This window comes from Calonectris borealis, chromosome 18 (assembly GCF_964195595.1).
Source record: "Calonectris borealis chromosome 18, bCalBor7.hap1.2, whole genome shotgun sequence".
Classification (NCBI taxonomy): Eukaryota; Metazoa; Chordata; class Aves; order Procellariiformes; family Procellariidae; genus Calonectris; species Calonectris borealis.
The window spans coordinates 6448461-6461137 of NC_134329.1; the positions used below are offsets into that span (position 1 = coordinate 6448461).

At 58.4% G+C, this 12677-nt stretch overlaps 1 protein-coding gene across 1 annotated transcript in view; it reads right to left on the reverse strand.

Annotated features, from left to right (window-relative positions):
- The window catches only part of MYO18B (myosin XVIIIB), a 76183-nt gene that overhangs the window by 55837 nt on the left and 7669 nt on the right, over positions 1 to 12677 (reverse strand). The window contains exons 11-15 of the mRNA XM_075167505.1: positions 12000 to 12100; positions 11407 to 11470; positions 9321 to 9465; positions 1733 to 1903; positions 790 to 880 (exon numbers count right to left, since the gene is read on the reverse strand). Of these exons, the coding sequence (XP_075023606.1) occupies positions 790 to 880; positions 1733 to 1903; positions 9321 to 9465; positions 11407 to 11470; positions 12000 to 12100 (572 nt within the window). The remainder of the gene's footprint in view (positions 1 to 789; positions 881 to 1732; positions 1904 to 9320; positions 9466 to 11406; positions 11471 to 11999; positions 12101 to 12677) is intronic.

Genomic DNA, 12677 nt, shown 5'->3' on the forward strand with positions numbered 1-12677 from the left:
AGATACACCCAGCCACAGAGGATCTGGCCACATCCTGGCTCTCCAGACAGACATATGCAGAGTGAGGACAAGTCCCCGGGGCAGAGGACGGTGCTGCCTGCTCGGCCGCACCAGCACCAGCAGCAGGACACGGACGCAGCGTCCCAGGGCACCTCGGCAGCTCCTCTGGTGCCAGACCCTCTCACTCTCGACATCTCGATCCCCTCCTGCAATCAAGCTTTTACCACGAAGCGACTCCTACCAGCATCTGCAGGGCTCGCTGCGAGATTCCCTGACTGCTTTATTGCTTTGCCCATACTGGTAACACTGATTTCGGTCTCCAAAGTCACATCTGTTGTTAACAGGTAGCCGGGCTGCTCCTCTCAGCGCTGCCGTGCCCTGCTCCCCGCTGCTCGGTACGCCTGCTCACGGTGCTGCCTCCAGCAGTGCAGCAGAGCGGTGCCAGCCAGGCGCTGCCGGTGCCGGGTCTCCATGCCAGGCTGCGCGCCCGCAGGAGGGGAGGGCACGTGCTGCCCCGTGCAAGACCCGGATGCGCAGAGACTGCTGCTCCGTGGGGGCATTCACCCCGGTGGCGGCTCGCCTGGGGCCGACAGCCCGTGGAAGGTCCTGAGTGCCAGCGTGCTCTCCCAGATGGAGATTTTCAGACAACTTTCTTTTTTCAGCAGGCAGCAGTTGCCTGCTCCACGCCTCTCTCTGGAGAGCCCCTGGCAAAGGTTCCTCTTCAGCAGCCCCAGGAGAAGGAGCCATCGCCCACAGACACCCTCAGCGCAGCACCCGGCAGCTCCGTACCTGTTGATCAGCGAGACGACCGCGGCAAAGAGCTCTTCATAGAGACCCGAAGCCATCCCCTCCACGCACTCCACGCCCGTCATCTTCGGCCCTGGCACAGGCAGAGAGAAAAGCAGGCAAAGACACACCATTTATTTCCAGCTGAGTCCAGCCTACGCGGAGCCGAGCCGGTAACAGGGGATTCCCTCGCTGGCTGGGCAGGATAACCCGCGCGGCTCCCAGCCTCTGTCTGCCGGGCACGGCATCGCTCCGGTTACACCAGCAGTGCATATCCACCCGCCTGCATCAGCTCCTCTAGTGTCTCCTGCCTAACGTATATTTAAGAAATAGAACTATTCTCATGTCAAAGGCCAGTTCTGCAAGTTCTTGCCTTTATCGGAATAACTGGCAGGGGCCCAGCTGCAATCCTGCTGCCGAGGACGAGCTGGGCATGTAAAGGCTGACCCTAAGGCCGGGCAGTATCTCACACCCCCCCACCGTGTGCCTGCTGGATCTGCCTCTGTGAATTAGATCCATATATTAATTCGAGGTTTATAGTGGCAGCAGCACAACTCCCCGCCGTGTCCAGCCCGTGGGCGCACGCAGCACAATGCTGGCACGGCTTCATCTGTGGGCAGGGGAAGGACGCCCACCCTGCTGCCCTCCTGGTTTGGGGTTTTCCCCCCCCTTTTCTAGGGAGAGCTCTCACAGCATTTAAGCCACATCGCTCATCCGCCAGTGGCACTATCTGAATTCGCCTGATCTGCGGGTGTCCCGAAGGAGCGGCAGGCAGGGTCAGCTGTAGAGCCGAGGGTAGCTCCATGACGGAGCAGTTAATAGTTTAATTAACATGAACAGACTCAAACGGACCTCGCTGCCTGAAAAGAAAAGTCCAGAGCAGCAGAGAGCACAGCATTTCCCTATCACCCACAATAAAGGAAAAAGGGACGCAGCATCCCGGTACCTGCCGGGCTCTCCTCCGCCGGGGGCAGGCGGCTGCCTCGTGCCGTGACCTGCGCCAGGATCTGCTTCAGGTGGTGCTTGAAGACGGCGGTGGTGAGCTCCTCCAGGTCGCAGCCCAGCACCTCTGCGGCGGTGCTCGCACACCCGAATTTCAGGAACTGCTTCCTGCCAACTGGGGAGGGGGACGCGGGGGGCACGGACGGGTCAGGCAGAGCCAGCCGGAGCGGAGCCGGGTGCAGGCTCGGTGCCTCCGGCAATCACCCCTGCCCACTTCCACCTGCAAGCCCTCAAAATCAAAATAAAATAAAACAAAAAAGGACTGCTGTTCGCAGCGTGGGATGGGGAGCAGGTGGAGGTGCTGTACCACTGCACCCCACTTTCCTTCCATCCCCCCAGGACTGCTGGATCAGCCCTTCCCTTGCATCCCTAGCGGGCGGTTTCAGACCAGGCGCTGCCCTTGCCGACCCGCTCAGAGCAACGACCTGCAGAGCACAGCCTGGAAATGCCCTTCGGGCAAAGAGCGAGCCTGGGCAAAGCAGGCAGGAGCCGTGCCGGGGGCAGGGAGGGGGCCTCTGCCCCCAGCGCCTGGATGCTTGCAGAGACGGGCCTGCAGAATGGCTGTAAATAACCCACAGCAAAAGATGATTCCACCTTGACGGCCTGGCTGCTAGGAAGAGTTTTAGCATTACCTCACTGCCCATCTGCATAACATCGCTAACTGAAGCGAAAAGCTTTTTCCTCCTGTAAGTCCATCCGCCGCCTCCTGCAATCCCTTCTCCTTCAGGGACAACTCCCGCACCTCTCTCTAGGCACCGGACCCCGTCTCGGTGGCCTGCCCGGCTCCCGCTCCCACAGTGCGCAGTACGTGGGGCTGCCCCCCCCCCACGTGCTTCTGCTCACAGCAGCTGTAAGGATTTTCTCAGCTTTGCAAGACACTTATCATATCAAAGGCTGGCTGACTTGAGAAAGGTTGACGGATTTGTCCCTTGGGCAATCACTTAGCATAAGAGGACCTTCTTTTTTTGGTCAGAAGATAGTTCAAAACTTTAAGGATCTCAAATCCATGCTTTTGAACGTATTTTCCTTGCTATAGTGCTCCCCAGGTGCTCAGAGCATCCCTCCTGCCCAGCAAGACCAGGCAGAGGAGAGACCTGCTCCGAGGAGATGTTTTAAGGCAATTCAGAGGCGGACCACGCGACCTGCCCAGGCTGCTGCTGCGAGCACAGCATCGGTAATGTTGTGCATTTCAAGAGCTGCTGTGGAGCAAACTAGCAGATGTGTTTATGGAAGCTGATGGGATTATGAACCAATCCCTCAAAATCCCAGATCACCTTCCTCAGCCCCAGCAATGTTTGCTGTCCCCGTCAGCCCGAGAGCAGCACTCCTCCCAGCTCCGTCAGCAAACAGAGCCGGCACACATTATTTACATCCAGCAATAGCAAATTCCAGCTTAATGATTAAAACCAATAGGGAAGCAATCTGCAGGATAAATCCTTTTACAAATCGAGGAAGGAAAGGTGCTGCGGAGGCAGCCGGCCGACGCACGCTCAGGAATACAGAGGGACGAGCAGGAGTGGGAGCAGACGGGCGAAGTCGCCCGGAGACCTCTGGGTAGCGCTTTTAGGTGGTGACTGATGAGGAGCCGGCCTGGGGGCTCACGGCTCAGGTACCCCTTAAAATACAGCAGGCGGCGGGTGGCCGGGGAGAGGGTTTGGGATGGAGAGCGGGAGATGACCGCAGGGTCCCCCGCTCCTGGCCGAGGTGATGCACAAAGCAGCAAAAGGCCACGTTCCCCAGGGCCGGGGGCTGAGGGGTGCTTACAGCACACCCACGAGTCATCCCCCCCTTTCCCTCCCATTTCATCTTTTCCCATTATTTTTTATTCTGACTGAAGGGCTCCAACATCAAGGGCTACACTGGAGCAGACAGAGGAATTGCCTCAACAGTCCAGGCTTTGATTTATTTTGTTTTCGTCTTAGCTGGCTGGACAGAGGCTGATCCCCATCAGACAGAAGATCTCCGCACGCTGCTGCACGCCGGGGAGCGGAGGGGCTGCGGGGCCAGGGCTGCACAGACCTGCCCCGCCGGCGGGGCTCCCGCAGCCAGCATCCCACACTGCCCGCTCCGGCAGCCCTGGGACGAGCGAGGGGCTCCGCTCAGCCCAGCCTGCCACAGTGCAAACTCTTCCCATCGGAGCAGTTGCAAGGGGGGAAGCAGATGCCCACGCCCTGCTGCTCTGGCATGCAAGACGTCCTGCTGCGCTGGGCAGAGGGATGCAGCGCCGTGTTTCACACCTCCACAAAACCAAACAATCGCTGTCTGACCGGCACGTGGTGTCGGAGGCTGGCGTGATGCTGCCCGGCATGTTGGTACCCCCCGGACACGCTCCTTCTCCCACCGAGGGGTTGGCCCTTTGGTGCTCCCCAAATTACACCCTCGCTGTTAGCCGCTGGCGTGCGCTGAGTCAGCAAGTCTGGGGGCACGGCCGCTGCTGCAAACCCCACTGCGCCCGCAGCTTGCCCAGCTGCGGATCTGCCCAGCCCACAGCCGCTGGCCCCCGGCAGCCCACCCCAGGAGAGGCTGGGCACCATTTCACACTTCATAAAATATAAACAGCAGCAGCCCTCCTGGGTGCGATGTGACCATTGTAAAACACGCCAGCTTTAACACCTAAAAGGTAATTACTTTGGCCCATTTAATATTTAAAAGAAGCAGTAGGAAAATACAGGGTCAGCACCAGCTTCGTCTCGCTTGCATGCCCATGCGTGCTGCCCGGGCAGCAGCAGGGTTCCTATTTTTTATTTCAATTTGGGAAGCATGGGGAGCAGCAGGGAAGCCCGGAGGGGCTGGACCCCGTCCCCCTGACCCCATCCCTGCCTCTGCCTGGGCTGGTACCTGCGAGCCGACAGCAGCGGCGCCCGGGAGCGGAGGGGAGCTGCACCACGGGCCCGCTGCCAGGACGGGGCAGCTCAGCCTCGCCGCGAGCCCCCTTCCCATGCAAGCCAGCAGCCCCCTTCACCTGCCTTCCCTCGGCTGCTCGGGGTGCACGTTGTCAGCCTGTCCTTTTTCTTCCACTTATTTTGTCATTAAAACATTTGCACTGCTAATGGGACAAATAAAAAAGCCCATTTATTCCTCTTTATTACCCTGGGAGGGTGCAGGGAGAGAGAGGAGGCTCCTCCTGACTTGAATGCTTAATTTATTTGTCCTGCACTAAATTCTCCAGTCTATTCTCTGTTGACCCATTGCCTGATGTATGACATATTAAAGCCTATATATAACAAAGGGAAGAGCTGTGTAATAGCATGATTAAAGAAATCTGCCATTCTGGCTGCATTTCCCTGACTGTTTGCAGTAAAGATGTCAGAGCACTGAACAGATAGTGCCATAACTCGGTGTGTGGGGAGACAGCCCACCCGGACCAGGAGCTGCGGTGGTGATCGTAAAAACCTCCACGAAGGAGAGGCAATGTCAACAGGAATCCCCGAGCCGGCCCCCGACAAGCCGGCAGCAGCAGCCAGGCTCCAGCCAGGACTCCGGCTATTCCCAGTGTTTTCTGCTCCTGCTCCCCTGGCTCCCACGCGGAGCAGGGATGCGCCAAGGTGCAGACCCCCCGGCACCCCGCTGCCCGCAGGGCTGGATCTCCCTCCTGCTCCCTGCACGGGGCTTGAGCAGCTCAAAGCACAATTTCCAGCAAACCTCCTCATTTTGCAGACCCGGGCAGCAGATCACGCAGCTCTGCCCGATCTGTGCTCCAAACCAGGGTCCCCCTGCCCTGGGGGGGACGCATCATTCTGCCTAAATCCTCTCGCCTGGGGAAAAGAAATCCTAAGGACATCCCGCAGCGGAGAGAGGCCTGTGGCTGGACGCTCACTGCACCATGAGCCAGCCCCTGGAGGCTGTGCCACCTTGGTTTAGGTCTTTCCCGTGAAGCCATCAGGCTTCATCAGGGCAGAACTGTTGCTCCTGAGGGTTGCAATTCAAGAAGCACTGAGAGCCACCATACTACCGAAAACAAAACATGCAAAATCAGCTGCGCTTCCTTCTACGGCAGGAGAACCCAGGTGCTGAAGAGCAAAAGGCTTTAACAGAGAGAAAGAAAAATTGGCAAGATCAAGAGGCCAGCCCTAATGCAATCCTTTCCAAGGATCATTTTGACGAACGATGCAGGAAAGCAGAGCAGCCCTTCCCGTCAGGAGCGAGGTGGCCTTTCACTGACCCGCAGCACAGAGCTACGGCAAAGCCAGTGATTTAACAACACCCAAGGGCCCCGCTGGGCGCCAGCCCCGGGACAGCAAAGGAAAAGCAAAGCGAAAGCAGGGGCAGAGGCTCCCCGCGCTGGGTCCTGCTCTCTCCTCTTCACCTCCGACGCCAGCAAGGCTGTCGCAGCCGGTGCCGAGGAACATGCAAGCGGCACCAAAACCACAAGCGACGATGCCTGGGCTTTCCTTGCAAACCCGTGTCCTCTGCACGCACAGGAATCCCAGGGAAAGGAGGGGCTGCAGCGGGCTCCCCCCGCACAGAGCGGACTGCAAAGGCTTGCACTCTGCAGGCAGGTACCTGAGAGCGTTGCAAGGTGGAGTTGCTGGAAGAGGAACGATCGGCACGCAGCTTCGCGATGTTGCTTTAGGCAATTTACTGCCCGGCCCCCTGTGCGCTCCTCTCCCGACGGCAGCCCTCGCGCTGCCGGAGCACCGGGCTTGGGCTGTGCCGGCAGCAGCCCCGCAATCCATCCTCCCACCACGCATTTTTCCCTCTGCACCAGTGACCACCCTGGGGACAGATATATTTGCCACAGAAGGGAAACCCTGGCACAGTGCTAATTATGGATACGCTGTTCCCTCCGCCTTTCAGCAACAGGCAGCAATAAAAAATTCGGGTAAATCTAGGCGTTGAGCTTGGGTGGAACTAAGAACAAAGTGTCATTTCCACATCAATTAAGGAAAGGTCACTACATCTCAGAGGCTGTAAAACAGCAGCGATAATGCAGGTTTAAGGCTTTTTTCTCAGCTCTGGTGAGAAAGCAATAAGTCATCCGAGCCCACTCCTGATTGACATCTGCGCTCAGGAAGCTGCATAATTAACGCCCGTCGGATCCTGCCAGGTGCTCTCCCTCTTACGTTTTGATGGAGGTCCCCAGCAACTGGGGGTCTCCCCTACCGGACCCCAAACCCGCCCGGCTGCCTGGGCGCTCCCATCCCTCCGCCGTCAGGGCTGCTGCGGGGAACCAGCCCCATCCGCGCGGCGAGGCGGGAGGGCGGCGGATGCAGGATGCCGCCCCGGTGCTGCCGACCTCCGCGGGGTTTGGGGGGGCTCAGAGCCTCCCCCGCCTGAGCAGCGGCTCCTGCCCCCTCCTCCTGCACTTCTGCCCTTATGGTTTTCCTCCTTCCAAGGGGTTCAGGCCGCTGGTTTTGCAGCGGCCTCTGCCCAGTGCCGCGGGGGTGCGGGGGGAGCCGCGCTTGGCTCCCGTCCACGGCGCACACCCGCCTGCAGCACCGGCAGGGCCTCGGTGACTCGCAGCCGCTGGAAACCCAGTCGCCTTTATTAAAGGCGCGCGGTGGGAAGCCCGCAGAAAGCAGGGAGCCACGGTGCTTTATTTTTATAACAGTCAGCAAAACGGCGAGCTGAGAGCGAGCTGAATGCCGACCCCCAGCTGCGCTCGAAACCTCCCTCCTGGTTAAAGAATCAATGAATAAATGAAAATATGTAATATTCTGCAGCCCACAAAGGGGACTGGAAGCACTTAGGTGAATGGGTACCTAGGATGCCCCGCTGGCCTCTCGCTGTCAGGCTGCTCTCTCACAAAAAGAGCTGCTCTAACACGTTTCAAAGGCAACGGGGAACGCTGACACGGGGACGGAGCAGGCTTTTGAAATGCAACCTTTTCTTCTCGGTGTTTTTCTAGCTGCAAACGTATTTTCCACTCTCAGCCAGAGAGAGGTGGTGCTGTTCGCTCCTGTTTCATCCCTGGACAAACTGAATTTGTGATGAGACGACACCCATCAGCAGAAGGAAAAAAAGGTGCATTTAACCTGTGCTGGGGCCCAGCAGCCGGAGCACGGCACGTGCCGGGGCCGCTGTCGCGGGGATGGCGGCGGCGGCGGCTGCGACCGCGGCTGCAGCGCCTGGCTGCGCTCCTGAATGCAAGTGAAAAACCAGTGATGAGGCTCCCTTCGGCGAGATCTCAGGCAGAGGACTTGGAATATACAACTTCAAAGCGCATGAAAGCGGAAGGGAAGAGATGGCTATCGGGAGACAGGTTTAACCACATTAAAAGAGTCATCGCCCCCACTGAGACTCTTGCTCCATCCAGCTTTGATCCATTTTTTATCCATATTTCCTTTCATTTCTCCCCTTTTGTTGACACACGATGGGGGAATCAATACCAGAGTGAGTGATGCTGAGACATGCTCTGGTTGTTAATCCCGTACCCAAGCCTGCTCCGAAGCCACAAGCCCTGCCTGGGCCCGCGGTTAACATTCCTATTCGTGCTGAAATCATTGCGACAAGATTTGTTGAGTATCGCACTCGATTCACTTCTAGACTGACCTGCAGGATGCTTGGGACAGAAAGTTCAGTAAGTTTGAGCAAACCAGCTCCGCTCACCCAGCAAGCCCCCGTGGCCAACACAGTAACCGTCCCCCCTGCTGCCTTTCAGCTGGCCGCTCTTAAAATGAGACGCGTCTCCAGAATCTGCTCTCCTGAAAACCCTCAAGGCAGAAGGACTGACTTTTTTTTTTTTTTGCCAAGAGCCTTATCCCACACTTCAGCCTGAGACAGCAGGGTCATTTTTTTAAAAGCTGGAAGGGCATTAGGGGAGATGGAGATGGGGAAAGAGAACACCAGAGAGAAGGAGAAAGAGAACTCGCTGTAAGTGACGACAGCATTCATCCTTTTAAAATAATTAATAAATGATTAATGGCATAAATTACCATAGATGTGTTATGACATGTTGCAGAGACATTTATAAATGTCTATGGTTTAGTTTATAGCAGCCTTTATGCAGCCCTCATAAATTGAAGTGTGTAAATCAACGTGGCTGTCTCTAAAATGGGTTAGAGCACATCTTAAAATAATTTATAAGGGATACGGCAATTTCTATATGCCCATATTAACAAAGTCTTTATAAATACAATCTTCACCCAGACTCACGCTATTATAATTCAGTTACTGTATTAGACACTGAAGAGATGATAACATTATTGCTACCTGAAGCTGTCCCTTCGCAGTGTCCTTGGGGACAATGTGCCAACAAACGAGTCACCTACCCCGGTCCTTCCCAAAGAGCAGACACAAGGCGACGCCTTGCAGCCCCCGTCCTGCCCGTGCGTGGCCGCGGGACGGACCCGCTCCAGAAGCCCCCGCGGGGCAGGACGCCGGCACGCAGCATCGCCCAGCTCGAGGCAGCTCCTCCACGTGCAACGGGGAGCTCGGAGCAGCCGCCTGTGCAACAGCCTCCGGGCGAGCATCGCTCCCGAACGCTTCTTGGTGTGCAACGTGCCCAAGCACCGAACGCCGCTGGGACGTGCTTGCTCACCCCCGGCACCGAGACGAGGTATAAGGGAAGGAGAGGCAGGAGCCGCCCTTACCTTTACAGGCCCCGGCGGCTCCCAGGTGGTAGATGCCGGCTAAGACGCGCCAGACGGCCGTCTGCTCCTCCGCCGTGATGCCCAGCATGCCCATGGCAGCCCGGAGCTGGGCGAACGCCGCTGAGGCTTTCTGCTTCTCCTCGGGCTGCAGGCAGAAAGAGACGGGAGGGGAAACGTCACTGCCTCTGCCGGAGCATCCCGGGCGCTGGGCACAGGGGATACAGGGATACACGCGGGGGGAACGCAAAAGGGCATAAGAAAACCACGTGGCCAGCAAGGAAAAAACAATAAGGGACTCTAGGACCAGTTTGGACAGCAGTGGGAGAAGCCCCTGGCGTTAGGAGTAAGCCTGGGTACGTCTTCTCGTTGTACACCACCGCATAATTCCCACTTCAGGAGTGCCTACAGAGTCGTTAAGCAGCAGCTGGAGACAGACATTTTATATCTGCTGACTTCTCGCCACACACCCCCGCCCCGGTGTGCGGGGCCGCTGAACAGCTCCCAGCCACCAGCAGGACCGTATCCGCCCGCCTCCAACACCGTGGCCCCGTCCACGGCTCCTGCAATTTTTTTTGCAAATACAGCCCCACCGCAAAATTAGGGCTTTTTTCTCCTGAACTGAGGATTTTCGATGCAGACACGTGCAGCCCTGGGGGCAGACACCGCACGTGGGCTCCATCCCTGTCTTGGCAAGGACCAGCCCGCCCGGGCTAAAGGATTTTGGCTCCCGCAGAGGTCTACGGGGCGGCTACTAATGAGAAAACAGAGCTGGGTTTGCAATTTCTCCAGACTCAAACAAATACCCCAAATACTTGTGACACCGCTGTCACAGCAGAGGTTATCCATCCCCACTGGCTGCGGGGATGAAGGCTGGGATGCCGCCTATTAGATTTTTGATCTCGGCATCCAAAGCACTGTTCAGAAAGGAAAATCTGACAAATTTCCCCAAACTCCAACGGAAACCAAACGCAGCACACCACCGCCCTGGCTTTCCTTCTGGGCTGGTTCCAGAGCAGGCAAACAGAGCGCTACCAACGTCCCTGCTCAGCCCGGCCAGGCTGCAGCGCAGGATTTCATCCCCCCGGGGCGCTTTTGGGCAGTTCATCCTTCCACGTCCCCATCCCCAGTGCCCTGGGTGCTCCTCGGACAGCCCTGCCATGTCCGTGCTGAACAGAATGCCAAGCCCGGTTTTCCAGGGACATGCGTGCTCCGTGGGGAATGTTGCTGGGAAGGAGGAGAAGTGGTGGTGGGGACAGCGCTTGTCCCCTTTGCAGAGCTCGCACTCCCTGAACTGAAGAGGTGCTGTCCGGGGCCGGTGCTGCCCGGCTCCTGCTGACCCTCTGCATCCCAGTGGGAAAACCCTCCGTGCTGGGATGGGGAACGCACAGGAATCGGGGGCTGCGACGGGAGGGTAAAACCCCATCTCTGAACCCAAATCTGCTGCTGCATCAGCAGGGCGAGGACCCGCGGTACCCGCCGTGCCCTCCACGAGAGCCGCTGCTCAAACAGCTGATGCCTTTGGCTGCCAGACCGGCGCAGGAGCTCCCTAATGAAGATCGAATATTGAATTCATCGATAGATGATGTAACTGCAAATTGCTGCGATTCATCCAAGTGCTTTGGCTCATAGACCTTCTGCCTGATCTTTGCAAACGGCTCAGACTAATAAGGAGCCGGGGCTGGAAATCAAATGCAGTACTTTAGCCCCTAAAAATTGCTTTCTGGGCCCTCCAAAGGATGCGCTCGCCCCCCAGGAGCTGCTGCCACAGGGAAACGTCAGGGGTTGTTGGCCCCGGAGCAGCAGGCTCCGTCCCCGGGGCGAACAGGGGGTGTCCGAAACCCGAGCACAGACACCAGGCAGCAGCGGCCCCGGCCCTGGCAGCCCCCCTGCTCCCGCGGGGCTGTCGGAGGGGTGCTGGAGGCTGTTTGGGCAGACGCTCCCTCCCTCCACGCGCCCGGTACGGCCGCACCATCCCTAGTCGCCCAGCAGCCGAGCACCCCAACACATCCTCTAACCGGGGGTGACAAAGGCGTGCGCTGCAGCATCCCGCTGCAGGCTGCTGCGTGGCTCCGGCATTTCTCCCTACCTTCGTGAACGGCTTGATCCCAAAGGAGTTGTTCTCAGCCACCTGGTGCAAGTGCAGCATCGTCCTGGAAGCAGTTACAGAAAATGAGACTCGAGCTCGCTCCTGCCCCCAGCACTCCCCAGACCCCCCGCCCTCTCCTCGGGGACCATCTCCGACACCCGCAGAGCCCCTTTGCCTTTACGGCAACGTCCGAGGGGCCTCGTCGGGAAAGGCTCCCGCGGCTCTGCCCCTGGCAGGGGGACGGAGCTGGCACCTTCACCCGGGGCAGCCCGGGCATGCGCAGCTTGTGGGGAAAGCCAGAAGCAAGCAGGGAAAGGGACCTCTACTCTCATTTGATCAGCCCAATTTCAGTTTTAGTAAAGGTTCAGAAAAAGCACCAGAAAATGCCCGTTTCCTGGAAAATCTCTAATATATAAGTGTATAAAAATCCCTGCAGCATCACTAATGCGATCACCCTCACAATCTCTTTCTTATCAGAGAGGTCTCAAAAACCACATTGCTGGAGCAAACTGGGGTATAAATCACAGGGAGCCCCTCGGCGACGGGGCTACCCATCAGCGGAGCCGCCCGGTGCCCTGGAGCCGCACACCCACCTGTGAGCCGCATCCAGCCCCGCCAGCATCAGGGGGAAGACGCTGAAGCTGCTCTCTCCGTGGGGCTGCTGGGCGACGCGGCCCCTCTCCAGCAGCATGGTCTGGGGGAGGGAGCGGAGGCAGGCGTGAGCGGCAGCCCCCAGCCCCAGCGTGCAGGCGGGGACAGCCCCTGGTGCTGCAGGGGGGCCGGTCTGCTCGGGGGTCCAGGGAAGCCGGGCACACAGGGTAGAGAGGGGACAGTGGCACCCGGAGACGGGGAGATGCTATTGGGAGCTGTCAAGGAGGGGCTGGATTTCTCCTTGCGGGGCCACGGCTGGCTTTGGGGGCTGCTCCTCCCGCGGGGTGCGCAAGCAAGAGCCGAATCGTGCCCCAGGCGTGCATCAAGGGGCAACATCTCAGCACATGGGTGCAACACCCATGGTCCCTCCCCGCCTCCGGAGGTCTGGGCAATACGATGGCCCTAGCAGAGATGCTACAATCTCTGTGTTCCAGCAACGGGTGAGCCATTGCCCAGGACTGAGACAAGCCCAGACCTGCCTCCAGCCTTCTCAAACTTGTTCAATCCAGCCCTGACACCAGGAACAAGTCCCTGCAGAGCTGGGACCCTCGGTTGTCCTGTCCTCCCCACGAGCATCCCAGGACGGTACTGGTGGTCCAGAGAGCGAATGCTCCCAGGGG